Source organism: Oncorhynchus masou, chromosome 22, assembly GCF_036934945.1.
Source record: "Oncorhynchus masou masou isolate Uvic2021 chromosome 22, UVic_Omas_1.1, whole genome shotgun sequence".
In the NCBI taxonomy this organism is placed as follows: Eukaryota; Metazoa; Chordata; class Actinopteri; order Salmoniformes; family Salmonidae; genus Oncorhynchus; species Oncorhynchus masou.
Window position 1 is genome coordinate 21,508,448 of NC_088233.1, and position 19,656 is coordinate 21,528,103.

The 19,656-nt window shown below is 43.4% G+C and overlaps 1 protein-coding gene across 1 annotated transcript in view; it reads right to left on the minus strand.

Moving 5' to 3' along the window:
• LOC135508795 (neural-cadherin-like) overlaps nucleotides 1-19,656 on the minus strand; it is a 112,174-nt gene that overhangs the window by 51,129 nt on the left and 41,389 nt on the right. The window contains exons 16-22 of the mRNA XM_064929011.1: nucleotides 16,060-16,203; nucleotides 10,494-10,777; nucleotides 8,173-9,781; nucleotides 7,279-7,372; nucleotides 6,034-6,218; nucleotides 4,465-4,691; nucleotides 3,387-3,664 (exon numbers count right to left, since the gene is read on the minus strand). Of these exons, the coding sequence (XP_064785083.1) occupies nucleotides 3,387-3,664; nucleotides 4,465-4,691; nucleotides 6,034-6,218; nucleotides 7,279-7,372; nucleotides 8,173-9,781; nucleotides 10,494-10,777; nucleotides 16,060-16,203 (2,821 nt within the window). The remainder of the gene's footprint in view (nucleotides 1-3,386; nucleotides 3,665-4,464; nucleotides 4,692-6,033; nucleotides 6,219-7,278; nucleotides 7,373-8,172; nucleotides 9,782-10,493; nucleotides 10,778-16,059; nucleotides 16,204-19,656) is intronic.

The window sequence follows — 19,656 nt, forward strand, 5'->3', positions numbered from 1 at the left end:
TATTCCTCCACTTCTTCACGCTATTCCTTCACTTATTCACGCTATTCCTCCACTTCTTCATGCTATTCCTCCACTTCTTCACGCTATTCCTCCACTTCTTCACGCTATTCCTCCACTTCTTCATGCTATTCCTCCACTTCTTCATGCTATTCCTCCACTTCTTCATGCTATTCCTCCACTTCTTCATGCTATTCCTCCACTTCTTCATGCTATTCCTCCACTTCTTCACGCTATTCCTCCACTTCTTCACGTTATTACTCCACTTCTTCATGCTATTACTCCACTTCTTCATGCTATTACTCCACTTCTTCATGCTATTTCTCCACTTCTTCATGCTATTCCTCCACTTCTTCATGCTATTCCTCCACTTCTTCATGCTATTCCTCCACTTATTCATGCTATTCCTCCACTTATTCACGCTATTCCTCCACTTATTCACGCTATTCCTCCACTTATTCACGCTATTCCTCCACTTATTCACGCTATTCCTCCACTTATTCACGCTATTCCTCCACTTATTCACGCTATTCCTCCACTTCTTCACGCTATTCCTCCACTTCTTCACGCTATTCCTCCACTTCACGCTATTCCTCCACTTCACTTCTTCATGCTGTTCCTCCACTTCTTCATGCTATTCCTCCACTTCTTCATGCTATTCCTCCACTTCTTCACGCTATTCCTCCACTTCTTCACGCTATTCCTCCACTTCTTCACGTTATTACTCCACTTCTTCACGTTATTACTCCACTTCTTCACGTTATTACTCCACTTCTTCATGCTATTACTCCACTTCTTCATGCTATTACTCCACTTCTTCATGCTATTACTCCACTTCTTCACCCTATTCCTCCATTTCTTCACCCTACTCCTCCACTTCTTCATGCTATTTCTCCACTTCTTCACGCTCATCCTCCACTTCTTCCCGCTATTCCTCCACTTCACGCTATTCCTCCACTTCTTCACGCTATTCCTCCACTTCTTCACGCTATTCCTCCACTTCTTCACGCTATTCCTCCACTTCTTCACGCTATTCCTCCACTTATTCACGCTATTCCTCCACTTATTCACGCTATTCCTCCACTTATTCACGCTATTCCTCCACTTATTCACGCTATTCCTCCACTTATTCACGCTATTCCTCCACTTCTTCACGCTATTCCTCCACTTCTTCACGCTATTCCTCCACTTCACGCTATTCCTCCACTTCACTTCTTCATGCTATTCCTCCACTTCATGCTATTCCTCCACTTCTTCATGCTATTCCTCCACTTCTTCACGCTATTCCTCCACTTCTTCACGCTATTCCTCCACTTCTTCACGTTATTACTCCACTTCTTCACGTTATTACTCCACTTCTTCACGTTATTACTCCACTTCTTCATGCTATTACTCCACTTCTTCATGCTATTACTCCACTTCTTCATGCTATTACTCCACTTCTTCATGCTATTACTCCACTTCTTCATGCTATTCCTCCACTTCTTCATGCTATTCCTCCACTTCTTCATGCTATTCCTCCACTTCTTCATGCTATTCCTCCTCTTCATGCTATTCCTCCACTTCTTCATGCTATTCCTCCACTTCATGCTCTTCCTCCACTTCTTCACCCTCTTCCTCCACTTCTTCACCCTATTCCTCCATTTCTTCACCCTACTCCTCCACTTCTTCATGCTATTTCTCCACTTCTTCACGCTCATCCTCCACTTCTTCCCGCTATTCCTCCACTTCTTCACGCTATTCCTCCACTTCTTCACGCTATTCCTCCACTTCTTCACGCTATTCCTCCACTTCTTCACGCTATTCCTCCACTTCTTCACGCTATTCCTCCACTTATTCATGCTATTCCTCCACTTCTTCATGCTATTCCTCCACTTCTTCATGCTATTCCTCCACTTCTTCACGCTATTCCTCCATTTCTTTATTGTATGCTTCCTCTAGTGAATCTGCATACCTACTAGCCGTAAACAGTAATCAAATAAATGCCTTGATATAAAGAGAAATACACGCAATGAGAAAAATATCACTTTGGATACAAAAGAGGACAGAATATTCTCAGACCCCTGGCGAAACGTGATGTGTGACTAACTGGGCTTGGTAGATAATGTCAGAGCCATCTATTTTCATGTGGCGTTGTATCTGAGTGGATGGCTCTGCTATGTACAGTTAGGGGCTGTTTTTTCTTTCTGTCAACATCTCCAACTCTGTTTATTCTGCAGAGGGCCAAGACATGTCAGGAATACTGATCCATACAGAGAGAGACAGAGGATGATTCTGTGATGCATGTACACACATACATGGAGAAAGCATGCACACATGTTTGTGCCTGCACATACATACACGTACACACACACATACATATACACACACACATAACAGACCTTCCCAGGCATTCTCCATGTGACTCCAGAGAGCAATGCCAATCCAGACTCCAGAGCACAGGGCATGTTTCTTCCTCTGACTGACACGATCTGATAAGGCCAATGTCTCAGACTGGCTATTAAGCTCTCTCGACATGGGATTGGCCTAAAATTAGATTTGTCACATACATTCTGAATACACATTGGGTTATATAGCAGCATCTTTATTCTGACAAGGGCTCTCTCACAAGACTGCAGACTGCAGCATGCTTTTGACTAGTGCCATAGGGTTCTGGGACACACCCCATGAGTGTGATCGTCATGTTCTAAGGTCTTAAGTCTGTTTGCCTTATTTAACTTTACATGCTCATGTAAATGGTATTAAGTGGGATTCTGAAAAGTTGTCAGCACTTGGGAGAGGGGTGTGTAGTGCTTGTTGTAATCTCACTGGCCCACATTTCTTAAATCCTACCAATTCTCATCATCAAATTAGCTCCATGCTATTTCCTCTGTGATACACCCACATGGGGCCTTGTAATTTTTTAAAATGGAATTCTGACTGCTTTACATGCTTAGCATTCAAGGCTCTAGTATATAATTATGAGGCAATTTATCATCAAACTATAGATTTTTTTACCCTGAATTTATTGTCATTCTTCTTCTCTAATTTATTCAGATTGGTGTTATTTCTGATTATGGTATAATTTTCTCCACATCACCATCTGTGTCTAGATTTCCTCCTGACTATTTCTATCACCTTCTCTTAATTATCTCTCAATTGTCTCTGATGGAAGGATCTTTATCTTGTGTAATAAATGAATTACAATAAAGACAGGATACGATCGTGTTCGGTAGAGTTAAAGTGGAAGAAAAAGGTCCGAAATAGAGTGAACAAATGAGGAACTATCTGCACGTGTCCAATAAGACACTCTTATTTGTGTTTTCTGCTGCGATGTGCCCTAATGAACAAAACCCAGTTCACATAGTCCTCAGGTGATGGTATTGCTTTGGTCCCTGCTCTCTGCTCACCTGTACCCACTGAGGGTATCCATGCAGGTGCCTCCATTGAAGCAGGGGTTTGTGAGGTAGGAGGAACAAGCTTGATGGACCCGGTCCCTGGCAGAGCAGCCACACCGGGCAGAGGACATCATCGTCACAGACACCAGTGCTATGTTCCCGGCATCGACCAGGGTGGGTGTGTCACTGACGCTGAGCTGTGTGGAGCAGCCGCCACCCAGCCTGCAGTCTGTGTACACACACTCATCCACCTCTACTTGGGACACGTTCACCCGCAGCAGAGACTGCAGCTGAGGAGAGGGACAGAGAGAGGGGTTGGTGGGAAGAAAAAGAGGGGGATAGAGAGAGATGGAGAGAAAAAGAGAGGGAAGGAGAGAGAGGGGGAGAGAAAGAGAAAGGGAGAGAGAGTTGGAGAGAGCGAGAGAGAGGGGGGAGAGGGAGAGAGAGATGGAAAGAGAGAGAGAGCGGGAGAGTGAAATAGGGAGAGAGAGGGGAAGAGTAGATAGATAGATAGATAGATAGATAGATAGAAGAGGGTAAGGGAAGTAAGGGAGGACAGAGAGGGATGAGCCTGGCTGATACTCCTCACGCATACAAATATTTACTTATTATTTACTTTACTTTTGGAATTGTTAGTTAGATTACTTGTTGGTTATTACTGCATTGTCAGAACTAGAAGCACAAGCATTTCACTACACTCGCATTAACATCTGCTAACCATGTGTATGAGACAAATAAAATTTGATTTGATTTGATTTATAAAGAAACGAGTACATCTCCAAAATGGCAGATTTAATTTCAATAAATGAATGAGAAATGAGATAGACAGAGAAAGGAGGGTCGGTGAGAGAGTGAAAGAGGGATGGAGAGATATAGGGAATGAGGTGAGGGAGAGAGAGAATGAGTAAGGAAGCAGTTATGAACACAGAACAGGGAGAGTTGGTACGAACAACATTATTGAAAAAAATATGAATGCACATTGCACCTCTTAGCTGATAAAGAAACAATATCGACAACACCAAGCTCTGCACCCAGAGATGTATGAGCTAAGATCCCTATCTTCAAGATGGGAAAACATCGAGGTGTGTACCTTCTCTCTATGCGCCGCCAGGTATCCATGTAGTTTCTCTGGACGCAGGTAGCCATCGCGGTGCACAGAGAAGCGCACGTCCAGCGTCTTCGGTCTAACATCTGTCAGGCTGAAGACGTTGATTGTGCTTGATCTGATGGATAGGTGTTCAGACAGGAAGCTCCTGAACATATCCTGTCGACTCCTCTCGTCCACCCGGGACTCAATAAACTCTCTGGCAGTGATGCCTGCAGAAGGGGGGAATACACACACATATGCACACACACACAGGCACACACACAAAGACAGAAACACACCTCAGGCATTAGAACATCAAGAACATTCACTATTTACTGACAGGAGAAGTTGATCAAAGTGAACTCAGTCTTGGTTCAATTAGCAAATAGAATTGATCTATACTGGCCTCACATTGATTCACTCACCCATGTAGTGAAACTATTTAACTTACCGTTCTTTAATTATTTCCACTGAGACCGATTCTTGGCTCCAGTATAAAACATTGACGGCCTCACTGTCAAATAGATTTAGAGGTTGAAGCATTAGCAATGCAATGCGTCTCTTCTAATAATATCGGAGAGGATGGAAAAAGTCCTCTTTAATCTCTACAAAGTGAAATTGATGTCCTGGCATGCCTAATAGCCTTGCAGTCTATTCATAAAATTGATTTTCAAATGTCAAGGACTAACCTGGCAGTTTTGAAATTGACCTTTACATTTGGGATTTGCCCAGAGAGAGCCAAAAGACCAGACATTAAACTTCATATGTTTGTGAAAACGGCACCTGAGGTGTGATACACACTGCTGCTTGAAGTGATAGCGACTATAGGTTATCCTAATAAATTTTCTTTAAAGTACATACCTCACAGCTTGTAAAGGTGAAAAGGTGAGCTCCCCAAATTCGACATAAATCGCTTGGATCTTTTGTTAAAGATTAACATAAATCCAATCCATTGAATTTACTGACTCACAGTTTAGCCTCAGATTTAAAAGTACCAGTTCTAGATCTAGAGATACTCTCTATTTTAAGGTGTATATTGTAAGTTTTTTAATTCATTCGTTTAAAAAAATAATTTACTCATTCTTCTTTCTTCTATTTTAATCCAGAGAGCAGCAGCTGATTACCATGAATTAATATCACAACCTGTAATATGTGTCGAAAGCTACATTGTCTATCTCTCCAACAACAGAACGAAGTAAAATAAAAAGCCTGACGTTTGATGTGGGCGGAAAGATGAGCAATAGAGTGCAAGAGAAAGGAAAACAAGTGGAAAACGTTATTCATGTTGACAGGTTCAGACTCATCATCTCATATAGAGCATCCCTGCTGTGGAGTAACAGCAGCTGAAGAAGCATGACTCTAGTTGCTGAACGATGTGTTGAAAGGGTTCTACATAGAACCCAAAAGGGTTCCACCTGGAACCAATAAGGGTTTTTACTAGGAACCTTATTGGGACAATGAAGAACCCTTTTAGGTTCTAGACAGCACCTTTTTTTCTAAGAGGGTAATCACGAATCATGACATAAACTGTAGAATAGATAAGTGGGATGTTGTCATGCTGCAGTAGCTTACCGGTCAGACGCAGGGAGGCTGACGAATGGATGGCCATGTCCTCTAGCTCCCGGACGTGAACTGTGACCCCAGACACCACGTCTGGCCACACCCCGTCCGACACTCCCACTCTGAGATAGTAGGTCCCTGCTAGGGTGTTCTGTCTGATGGCCAGGTGGCCTGAACTCCTGTTTAGAGTGAAATACCTGTAGGGGAGGACATAAATGTGGTGGAAAAGACTGGGTAGTATTCATTAAGGGCATGCAATGGAAAATATTTTAAAATACAACGGAATATGGAAATAAATGTTTCTTATTGGACATGGACAAGCAATTTAAGTGTTTATTCCATGTTTTATTCCATTTTGTGCCTACAACCCTGGACTACCAAAGGAAATTAACGGAAATAACAACTGTTTTGTTTCTGCTGGGAGGTAAATGCTATTTTGTTTACATCTCCACCAAAGGAGCTCGGTAGTCATAGAAACAGGTCAGGATTGGCATATGAATAAAACAGGAATGTGTAAAATATGCAATTGGGATTTTCTTCTGTTCCCTGACTGTGTTAGATGCAAAATTGCAAACAATCTTGGTGTAAATATTCTTGATCCTTGTTCCCCAGCGAGTCCACCAGTTGACATGATACAAATGCATCCACTGATTGCTCTGATTACATTAACATTTGACATTTTTGTCATTTAGCAAATGCTCTTATCCAGAATGACTTACAGGAGCAATTAGGGTTAAGTGCATGTTGAACAAGAGGCACTTGCTGGTCAAGTAGGAAATGTGGTAATATCCTCCATCCTTTCCATTTCTTTGACTTTATTTGACTGTTACTGTTTATTGTCTCTCTTGCAGCCTAGTCACTTTATCCCTATTTATATGTAGATATCTATCTAAATTACCTCGTACCCCTGCACATCAACTCGGTACTGGTACCCTGTGTATATAGCCAAGATATTGTTACACATTGTGTATTTATTCCTCATGCTATTATCTTTCTATATTTCTAAAATTCTTATTTTTTCTCTCTGCATCGTTGGGAAGGGCTCATTAGTAAGCATTTCACTGTTAGTCTACACCTGTTCTTTACCAAGCATCTGACAAATCACATTTCATTTTATTTGACTCTGAGACTTTGAGTGAAAGTAGCTGAAGGTCATATTTATAGGGATACATATTTGCATCTGTCATATGTTAACTGTTTAACTGATTAACTGTCCTGTTATGACTCACGCTGGTTACAGACAAACATAACACCTACCTCATTCCTCCTGCATCTAAGGTGTAGGTCTTGTTGTCCCAATCATCTTGATCAGGGGCATAGACCTTGCCCAGCGAAGTAGTCTGCATCCTTCCTGTCCAGCGCACACAAAGACTTTGATTTTGTCTGAAAACAACGGTTTCCAAACCGAAAGTGATAGAGGCCCCAGGCCGCTTATCTTCAGCCGTTTTCTTATCTGCTGTTCTGTGATTCTGCTGTTTCTGTTCTTCCTATTCTGTTCATGAGTGTGAAGTCCCACTGTCTGGGTTGAATAGGCTTCCAGTACTTGAGATGCGAGGAGCGCTGAGCGCTTAAGGAAGTCAGGGCTATCTCTCTATGGATTATGTTATTATCGAGCCCCAGTGCCAGCGTACTGCAGCTGGGTAAACAACCAGGGCCTGTATGAGTCAAGCTGCTGCAGTGTCTCATACAATTACTGAAAACTAAAAAAATCCAGGTCTATGATCAGAACTTTAATGGGCCTAACAATCACCCCTGAGGAACACCACAGATCTTATAATGGTCAAGTTAACATCAGGGCCAGATACAATTAGCAGAGTGGAGAGAGTGTGTGGGGGTCGAGTGTTCTTAAGCCCGATAGGAATGATTTGCAATCAAGAATCATGAAATGCTGCAACAAAATGCTAATATTTGCCCCGGATGTATCAATTACTAATTCAGACAATACAGAATAGGTACACAGAAAGACAGAAAGAGCACCGCCATGCTGTGCTAACTTGGGGAAAGGCCTGGGTCCATATTCACAAAGAATCTTAGTGTTGCCTTTTAAATCATGAAGAATAAAAGGAGGGACTTTATCTTAGATCAGCACACCTACTCTTAGAGGCTTCGTGAATACATATGTCTAAAAGTTGATGGAAAGTTGGGACTCACCCCTCCGGCTGTGAAAGTAAATCTCCTTCTCTCCCTCCTGGTGGGCGTTGTCATTCTGGTCGCCCACGGTGATGGTGAGCGTGTTGGTGACCGTCATTGGTGGACGGCCGCTGTCCGTCATGACCACGGGCAGGAGGAACTCCCTCTGGCGCTCACGGTCGAAGCGGCGCAGCGCGGTGAGCGTTGCCGTGCCATTGCCATGGTCCTGCAGGTGGAAGTCGGGGGCGTAAAGACGGGGAAGGGCGAGGGAGAAGGGAGGCCCATTCTCTGAGGAGTCCCTGTCGATAACGTGGAGCAGCGTGGAGGTCTGGTTGAGCCACACGAGCTGTGGAGCAGGGCTGTTCTCCCAGAGGACAGGGGTGTAGGCCACCTCCAGCTCTGGCCCATTGTCATTAACATCAAGCAGGCTCAGCTGGACCGTGGCGCTCCCTGTCAACGCCAGACTCCCGCGGTCTGTCGCCAAGACAACCAGCTGGTACTCGGGCATTGTCTCTCTGTCCAGCGGACGGGTCACGGTCACAATGCCGTCTCGGTCCACTATAAAATTACCGTACGGGTCTGACTCCGGGGAGATGCTGTAGACTATTTCCCCATTCAGGTCAGAGTCTGAGTCATTGGCCATCACCTGGGTGATGCTGGTTCCCACGGCAACATCCTCCACTAGAGGAGCGAGGGGGTAGAAGGTGGTGGTGAACTCAGGGATGTGGTCGTTCTCATCCAGCACCTGGATGATGCAGTGGATGAGGCTGGAGAAGTCAGAGTCCTCCACCTGGATGGTGAGGTTGAAGCGCTGCTCTCCGGGCCTCTCATAGTCCAGCCCCTTCCTCAGCTTCAGACTCCCAGACTGCTCTGCTCTGTGGCTCACCATGTAGAACCTCTCCCACTGGTCCCCCGCCACCACACTGAAGCCCAGCAGGCCATGAGGGCCAGAGTCTGGGTCCACAGCTTCCAGCTCCAGCACGGTTGAGTCTGGAGGGCTGCTCTCAGACACACGAGCCCCACACCACTCATCTTTGAACCGGGGGGTATGGTCGTTCAGGTCCATGATGAAGATGGTGGCGGTAGCTGTTCCCACCATGTCCCCTCCATCCCTGGCTTCAACCACCAGCTGGTGCCGCTCTGCCACCTCCCTGTCCAGCCCGCCGCTCACCACGGAGATGGTGCCCGTACTAGTGTCGATTGTAAATAGTTCCTCAGAATCCGTGTCACGGGCGTTCTTGATGATACGATAGGTGAGGATGGCGTTCTGACCCACTGCCGTGTCGTCAAGGTCTGCCGCCGTCATCTCCATGACAAAAGTTCCTGGGGGTGAGTTCTCGGCTACGTTGCCGTGGCAGCCATCGGGTGCGCAGGTGAAAGTGGGCTCGTTGTCATTGATGTCCCATACGTTGATGATGACGTCAGTGAAGCCGGTGAGCCCCTCCCCTTTCTCGTCCGTGGCCAGGACCACGAAGCGCCACACAGCCCGCTCCTCGCGGTCCAGCGTCTTCTGGGCATACATCTCCCCCGTGTTCTCATTAATCATAAACTGAGAGTCCGCCCCCTGACCATGGAGAGAGTAGCGGACGGCGTCCTGGTCTGCATCCTTGTCTGGGTCCATGGCCGTCACCTGGTGAGACACTCAACTCATCAGCAATCAACATCTAAGAGTGTGTGTGTGTGTGTGTGTGTGTGTGTGTGTGTGTGTGTGTGCATGCGTGTGTGTATGTGTGTGTGTGTGTGTGGGTGTGTGGGTGCGTGTGTGTGTGTGGGTGCGTGTGTGTGTGCATGCGTGTGTGTATGTGTGTGTGTGTGTGTGTGGGTAGGTGGGTGCGTGTGTGTGTGTGGGTGCGTGTGTGTGTGCATGCGTGTGTGTATGTGTGTGTGTGTGTGTGGGTAGGTGGGTGCGTGTGTGTGTGTGGGTGCGTGTGTGTGTGCATGCATCCGTGTGCCTGTCTTTCTAAGCAAGCATCCCGTCAATCTATCTTTACATCCATTGTTTATGTAATGGATAGCAGACTTGTCATGTACATGCATGACATACAGAAGCAAGTATTTGATATTTATGCTTGATAAAGATTATCCTGGCTAGCTGACTGTTTGTGCATTCAAAATGAATCCATGCCTTTTCCATGAACAAAACTATGTTTTGATTCAAGCAGAAACAGAAAGACACCCAGGCTAGAGACAGAAATAACTTGTAGAGTGACATGTAGTTATTAGCTATAACTAGCATATATACAGTTAGTACACAGAAGCATTTGACATGGTTGATTGAGCCTCGGTACCTGACCGCTCAAACAGAAACAGACTGGCACCCAGGTTAGAGAAAGAACACACACCTGGAGCACAAAGACCGGTGAGCCATCTAGCTCCTCTGTCACTGAGCCGTAGTACTCATTCATGGAGAAGACGGGCGCCTCGTCATTCTTGTTGACCACGTTGACCACCACGGCGGCGTAGTCCTCCCACTTCCCGTCCGATGCCAGCACCAGCAGCTTGTACCTCTTCTGCAGCTCGTAGTCCAGAGGCTGAGCGATGAAGATGGTTCCCACCTCAGGCTCCATGTCAAACACCCCCCCTATGTTGCCCGAAGTTATCTGGTAGCGCAACTTGGCATTGGCACCTGGGGAGGGACCAGGGAATTTAAGAGGGGATTCTGGGGGATGGAGTTTTAGATGCTGTACTTGGCGCCCTATTCCTTACTTAGTACAATACTTGTTTGCCCCATAGTGCTCTGTCCAAAAGCAGTGCTTCATACAAGGAACATGGTGCTCTTTCATATGCAGCCTCAGTACATACAGTTGAAGTCAGAAGTTCACATACACTTGGAGTCATTTAAACTCGTTGCATCATGTTGTGGAGTGCTTTGCTGCAAGAGGGACTGGTGCACTTCACAAAATAGAAGGAATCATGAGGACGGAAAAATATGTGGATATATTGAAGCAACATCTCAAGACATCAGTCGGGAAGTTAAAGCTTGGTCACAAATGGGTCTTCCAAATGGACAATGACCCCAAGCATACTTCCAAAGTTGTGGCGTAAAGGCTTAAGGACAACAAAGTCAATGTATTGGAGTGGCCATCACAAAGCCCTGACCTCAATCCTATAGAACATTTGTGGGCAGAACTGAAAAAGTGTGTGAGAGCAAGAAGGCCTATCAACCTGACTCAGTTCCACCAGCTCTGTCAGGAGGAATGTGCCAAAATTCACCCAACTTATTGTGGGAAGCTTATGGAAGGCTACACAAAACGTTTGACTCAAGTTAAACAATTTAAAGGCAATGCTACCAAATACTAATTGAGTGTATGTAAACTTCTGACCCACTGGGAATGTGATGAAAGAAATAAAAGCTGAAATAAATGAACATCTATGAACATTTGAACATCTTGGCCATGTTCTGTTATAATCTCCACCCGGCACAGACAGAAGAGGACTGGCCACCCCTCATAGCCTGGTTCCTCTCTAGGTTTCTTCCTAGGTTCTGGCCTTTCTAGGGAGTTTTTCCTAGCCACTGTGCTTCTATACCTGCATTGCTTGCTGTTTGAGGTTTTAGGCTGTGTTTCTGTACAGCACTTTGAGATATCAGCTAAGAAGGGCTTTATAAATAAATTTGATTTAAAGTTCCTTGGCATTCACATCACCACCATTCTACATACCTAAATCATTCTCTCTACTATTATTCTGGCATTTCACATTCTTAAAATAAAGTGGTGATCCTAACTGACTTAAAACAGGGAATTTTTACGAGGATTAAATGTCAGGAATTGTGAAAAACTGAGTATAAATATATTTGACTAAGGTGTTTGTAAACTTCCGACTTCAACTGTATATACAGTACCAGTCAAAAGTTTGGACATACCTACTCAAGGGTTTTTCTTAATTTTTTACTATTTTCTACATTGTAGAATAATAGTGAAGACATCAACACTGACATAGCACATATGGAATCATTTAGTAAGCAAAAATATATATATTTTAGATTCTTCAAAGTAGCCACCCTTTGCCTTGATGACAGCCTTGCGCACTTTCGGCATTCTCTTAACCAGCTTCACCTTGAATGCTTTTCCAGCAGTCTTGACGGAGTTCCCACATATACTGAGCACATGTTGGGTGCTTTTCCTTCACTCTGCTGTCCAACTCATCCCAAACAATCTGAATTGAGTTGCGGTTAGGTGATTTTGGGGGCCAGGTCATCTGATGCAGCTCTCCATCACTCTTCTTCTTGGTCAAATAGTCATTACACAGTTTAGAGGTGTGTTGGGTCATTGTCCTGTTGAAAAACATATGATAGTCCTACTAAGAGCAAACTAGATGGAATGGTGTTTCACTGCAGAATGCTGTGGTAGCCATGCTGGTTAAGTGTGCCTTGAATTCTAAATAAATCACTGACAGAGTCACCAGCAAAGCACCCCCACACCATCTCACCGCCTCCTCCATGCTTCACTGTGGAAACCACACATGCGGAGATCATCCATTCACCTACTCTGCGTCTCACAAAAACACAGCGGTTGGAACCAAAAATCTCAAAATTGGACTCATCAGACCAAAGGACAGATTTCCACCAGTCTAATGTCCATTGCTCATGTTTCTTATACCAATCAAGTCTCTTCTATTATTGGTGTCCTTTAATAGTGGTTTCTTTGCAGCAATTTGATCATGATCCTGATTCACGCAGCCTCTGAACAGTTGGTGTTGAGATGCTGCTGTTACTTGAACTCAGTGAAGCATTTATTTGGGCTGCAATTTCTGAGGCTGGTAATTAATTTATCCTCTGCAGCAGCAGAGATAACTCTGGGTCTTCCTTTCCTGTGGTGGTCCTAATGAGAGCCAGTGTTATTTCATAGTGTTGATGTCTTCACTGTTATTCTACAATGTAGAAAATAGTTTTAAAAAATAAAGAAAAACCCTGGTTGTATCTAAACTATTGACTGGTACTGTATATCCATTGATTCTTGAAGAATATAACTTATAAATGCCTCATGAGCTTAGTTCAACTGTCACAATCCATGCAAACCCAAAATATATAGCTTGTTTTACTCCAATGTTTGTTATCATTGTAAATGTAAATAAACACTTTATAGCTTCATAACATGGTTAAAACAATAATTTTCATATCATGGATGGTCAGTCCTTGCATCCATACTGTAGCTCTGTCTACTAAACTGAGAATGGTTATATTTCTCCAGTCCCACCCCTCAGATTTTAACCATAACAGTGGCGGGGTGACCATTTTGTTATTGTTACATTTGTAGATTTGCCCTTTAAACAACTGCATATTATCAAGATATCAAAGTGTCACGAACAAAAGGTAAACAATTGCCCTATAGCAAATGCAGCATATGACAAAATTCCCCAAACAGCATGCCCAACGAAAGAAAGGCACCTTTTGTGAACATTTCCTGTTTTTTTATTAGTTTTCTTAAATATTTTTCAGATTTGCACTCTCAAAATCACACTTTCTAAAGAATGTTTTATTTTTTTTTATTGTAATTTGATGTTCGAAGTCCACAACAATGCTTCAACCACGTCATGGAACCATTTGGAGGTCTGGGAAAATTGAGTATTTTTGTAATAATAACGTATTCTTTTTTGTTTTTTCTCAATCAGATTTGTTGGACCTGGCTCCCCAGTGGGTGGGTCTGTGTCCACCCAGGCCCACCTATGCCTACGCCCCTGATGCAAACAGGGCATGATGACTGAATTGCACATCACAAAAAGCCTACAGCACCAACCAAGACTTAAGATCAAACGTTTTCAATACCTGGTTTACATACCCATTGTTACCTTGGTTAGCATTTACTGGTAGATATCATGAGTTGAAACATCTTTCCTACCTACCCTGCAGGCTACCGATGTCATTCTTCTGTGAGCTGCTCCATGTCAAAAACCAGTTGAAAGCTGTGTGCTCTTGCTGCCTGCAGATGATAGTCAGTTGAAACTAGGCTGTGTGCGGTGTGCATGTGAATATATTTTACATGGTTTACAATTGTGTAGGCTGCTTTGTGCATGATTTCTATGTTGTACTACATAATTGAGTCATAAAGTCATAAACCTCCACTACACTACTTTGATAACCAATTAGTGGGGATTAAGTGACTACAATCAATGCCCGTAAAAAAAATAGGGTATAGGGTTTATACCTGCGTATAGCCTCCACTATGCCACTAGCACTGTGTTTTATAAAAAGTGCACTTTCTGAAATGAGTGCGCTGGTATTACCGTTGCTGTCCTTTCAGCATCACAAACCTGTCACACACTGAAGGCCTAGGTCCAATAGGTTTGCCACTGAAGGCCTAGGTCCAAAAGGTTCGCCACTGAAGGCCTAGGTCCAATAGGTTCGCCACTGAAGTCCTAGGTCCAATAGGTTCGCCACTGAAGTCCTAGGTCCAATAGGTTCGCCACTGAAGGCCTAGGTCCAATAGGTTCGCCACTGAAGTCCTAGGTCCAATAGGTTCGCCACTGAGCAAACATGTCTATACTAGATATAAAGACTGCAGGTATTAATGTTTCAAGAAAGAATTGTATATATTTGGCCTGGCAAAGCGGATTTATGCGCTTACTGCATGGAAGTTGATAATTACACGTTTTTACTCTGCTGGTCTCGGGTGGTCTCTGAAAGAAATGACGAGTCCTCACTGTCCGTGTCCGAGTCAAGACCAAGTACAAATGTATCTGACACTGAGACAAGACCAAGACAAAATGTGGTCTTGAGACCAGACTCAAGACAGGTTGAGTACTACAGTATAGCACTTTTCATGTAGCCTACTTTTGGCCAGCTAACCACCGATCAAGCAACATTATGGACTAAACGTTCAAATCCTGTTGCTGACAGATTATTTTGCTGGAACAATATAGGTCAAATTAAGATCCTACATCTGTATGTCACTATGAAGGTTGAGAAATCAATGAGGAAGTAGATCTCCAGTGTCTGTCCATGGAGACCATCCTGTGGGCTAATTTAGCCAGATAAAATAGTCCCATGGATATTTCATGACTCCCCTTTAAACCAGTCTGTTGTGTTAAAGGAGCTACAAGCCCAATGAAAATACTAGTCTAATCTCTGCTATTAACATAAATCAGCAGACAAAGCGCTCCCTCGGTGCTTTCCTATAAGCTTCTACTGCAGTTGAGCCCATGTGTGGATAAAAAAAAGACAGATTGGGTTTAGGCTCCTTCAAATGCTGGGGGCTGGTGTTGTCTGGTTGTTCATCTTGGCTTGGTTGCAGCTAGTGCTAAATAGGCTACCCTATAAACTAAGCAGCACCAACCCCCGCTTGTGATAAATACTTGATTAACAACCCAAAACATAGCTGATATTACACAGTGTTGCCGCTGTACAGGGGATAAACTGGTTTATCACACCAAATCCCACCCACCTACTGTACTGTGCAGGAGAAGTGTGTCTGTCTTTTTAGAACATATGTAGTGTTGCATTACTTGACTATTAAATGGCTGCGTCTTAATGTAGCATGGTGCTCAGCTTATCTCGTCTCAGTATGATTCCAGCAGAGCTACATCCAGATGGGGAGATGGCACTTGTGGTGTGTCATTTTGGAACATTTTAACCCTTCACTGCCCACATTGTCTCTAAAACTAGACGAGTCTAGGTTTGGGAAAAATTTAATTCTGTGATTGACAGTTACCTCTGCCCAAAGTCTAATGTCTTACCAATGACAGTTTTGGACCTGCACAGAATGTGAAAATTGTACTTTTCCCTCAGGTTTCTCATGAAATGTTATACCTGTGCCAGGTTACCTGCCTCACTGGCTTAACATGCACTCCTGAGAAAAAATAAATGTGACACATTCACTAATTTCACTGCCATTAGTGCAAATGTGCCATCACGGGTGGAAATTCTTGGGCTTCGCTGCTCTCTCTCTTTCTTCCTCATCCTTCCTTCCATACCTTCATCTTCGTCATTAGCACTGACAGTGACAACAGCCAGGCCGACATCTACATCCTCGTCAACGCCAACTTCATAGAGGCGCTGAGCAAAGACGGGTTTGTTATCGTTCACGTCGCTGATGAAAACCCGCACATATGCTGTGTCTGCAAGAAGAATGACAAGCAAGAGAGAGATTAAACACCATACAGCTACAACTCGCTCTGTCATCCTCCTCTCTCTCATCTCATCCTTACACTTCTCTTTCCATCTCTTCCAATCCCTCTTTTCATCAGAGGATGTTGTCAGTCAGTGTGAGCCAATGACACTCTTGTGGGGAGCGAAGCACTTAACCTAATGTAATGTGCCTCAATTGACATGCAATTCAGAAATAATGTTATTGTCAACAAGGTGTTCGGGATTACAGAAATTATTCAACCAGGGTAGATGGTTCACTGTTTTAGCCAGGTAACATTTTGGCAGCAAAAAACTTCCCCGGGAACAGACTTTTCTGAAATAAAAAAAAGTTGAAGAACCTATCCACTTCTCCTCTGGGATGGCAAGTGTTTACATCTCTGTCTGTCTGGTTCCTTTTTCACACCATTCCTTATTTTTAACTACATAGATATATTTAGCTAAATACATTTTGTGACGTGTTTGGCAGATGTGGTAGACTCAGTAGTTAGGAACATGGCCATGTAGTGCTATTTTTCTGTCTGCATTCCCCTGCACTCTCTCTCTCCCTCCCTCCTTCCGGGGGTAAACCCGACAGACAGGTAGTATTTACTAAGGAGATGAGCCCTTCTGCTGGTGCAGATATGTGGTAGAAGACAGCGCTAACACAGCGCTAAGGTTCATTTGGAAATGCTAAGCAGCCCCCTCACATCCCCTAAAGAGAAGGCTTTGCTGTTCACCCTTACCCCTAATACCTTCTCCGCAAACATTTGTTAAAAACCCCTCACCCGTAACACAAACCTTCTTATAACATTACCTGCGATACCAAAACAGAATGCATTCTGTCATCATGTAGGACCAAGCCAAACAGAAATTCAGATTTCTGAACAGTCAATTGAGAAATTAAAAAATATTTAGTAAAATGATGTACCACAACGCTCACAGCGTTTTTTTCTATAGGGAAGAGACAAGAGGCTGTCTGATTACGCTTGTTCTCGCAGGAGGCAAATGAATAGAATGCACTAGGCAATTCTTGTCTATGTAAAACAATGTGCATAGTGCATGAATTCATTTTTAGTTTTGATTGATTTACGTTTTTTTCCAGATGAGGGATGAGAAGAGAATCCTCCAGCCCATTGGGTATCTCACTATACCCCCATGTGCCATGTCTTGAAATACGCAGAGAGACAGATTAAAAGTATGTTACATTGTAATACTTCTGACAGCCAATTTTCTGGCTCTGCCCAAAACTTCTGGACCTTATAGCATTCCCAGAAAGCATAGAATATTAAGTCATATATTCATTTTACACATAAGACATGGCTCTGCCGTTGTGCTGCAGAATTTGTGGATTTTGTCCCTTGTATAATAAATTTGATATATTAGTTTACTCTGGATTAAGTGTACATTTTAGTTAACTGTAATTTCATTAGGTATGCTTCAACTTTCCCTCCATCTTGTTCAAATTGGTCTGCCATGTAGTACACTTCTGTCTATAGCTAACATGAGCTGCTCAGTATGTGTGGGTAATCCTTTCTACCGTTGCATTTCTGAAAGGTATCACTAACAACCGCAAATGTGTTGCTCAGGCGCTCCACCTTCTGGAGGATCAAGTTTTGAAATCAGTGGATTACCCAGTGGAAGCAAAGTATGATCGCTAAGGAGATGTAGAAAATTAATGCGTATGATTGCAAATGCGTATGGAGTCGAAAAGAGAACACAGAAGGCTGTGTTGAATTAAACACCTGTCTACGGATTACAACATTAAAATAAGGGCAACCATGGCATCTGTGACAGGGAGGGAAAAGCGTTCAAAATGTGTATACGGTAAGAGAGTCTAGCTAGATATTATATTATGCATTTCTAATTTTGTCAGAAAGTCAATTTCATTGCAAGTTAAAGCGTACTGTTAAGTAGCTAGCTAACCTTAGCTGGCTGGCTCGCTAGCTAACGTTATGTGTATGATCTGTGTAGTAATATTATTCGTATCTCAGAGCCATTTGCATTGCTAGTTACAGCCTAGTGTTAGCTAGCTAGCTAACATTGAACCTAGTAGTTGGTTAGTTTTAGCTACTGTATGTGTACATTCATGCAGGGTAGTAACGTTATGAGTTGGGATTATGGTTAATTGTTTAGCTAGTTACATGTCTAAACAAAAGACTCCACTATGCAAGTAACCATTTCACGGTACCGTTTACACCTTCTGTATCCTTCTGTATCCTGTGCATGTAACAAATAAACTTAGATTTTATTTGATATAGTTTGTGTTTATCAGAGATGTTAAGAACAACATGGCCTGCACCAATGTCAAATTAGGATATAACGTAGGCCAGTGACACAGTGTCCAAGTTCTAAAATTCTCAGGTAGAACACCCTGCTTTTGTATCACAGCCGGCCATGACTGGGAGACCCATGAGGCGATGCACAATTGGGCCAGCGTCATTCACGATAGGCAAGGGTTTGGCCGGACGGGATGTCCTTGTCCCAACGCGCTCTAGCGACTCCTTGTGGTGGTCCGGGCGCCTGCAAGCTGACTTCCGTCACCAGTTATACGGTGTTTCCTCCAACACATTGGTGCAGCTGGGTTCTGGGTTAAGCGAGCAGAGTGTCAAGAAGCAGTGTGGCTTGACAGGGTCGTGTTTCGGAGGACGCATGGCTCTCAACCTTCACCTTTCCCGAGTCCATATGGGAGTTGCAGCGATAGGACAAAACTGTAACTACCAATTGGATATCATGAAATTGTGGAGAAAAAGGGGGAAAAGTACAAAATAAAATAAAATACACTACCGTTCAAAAGTTTGGGATCATTTAGAAATTTCCCTGTTTTTGAAAGAAAAGCATTTTTTTGTCCATTAAAATAACATGAAATCGATCAGAAAGACAGTGTAGACATTGTTAATGTTGTAAATGACTATTGTAGCTGGAAACGGCTTTTATGGAATATCTACGTAGGCGTACAGAGGCCCATTATCAGCAACCATCACTCCTGTGTTCCAATGGCACGTTGTGTTAGTAAATCCATGTTTATCATTGCAAAAGGTTCTTTGATCATTAGAAAACCCTATTGCAATAATGTTAGCACAGCTGAAAACTGTTGTGCTGATTAATGAAGCAATAAAACTGGCCTTCTTTAGACTAGTTGAGTATCTGGAGCATCAGCATTAGTGGGTTCAATTACAGGCTCAAAATGTCCAGAAACAAAGAACTTTCTTTTGAAACTCGTCAGTCTATTCTTGTTCTGACAAATGAAGGCTATATATCATGATTATTAGAAATCAAATTACAGACTCCTCTTTAAATCTGCGTATTCCTCCAAAGCTCTGTTGTCCTCAGTCTGCACAACTCTGCCAGGACCAAGGATCAAGAGAGACACTCAAGTGTTTTAGTACTATATCTCTTGACACAATGAAGATTTAGAGGCCATGATTATTTTCATCAATCTGCAT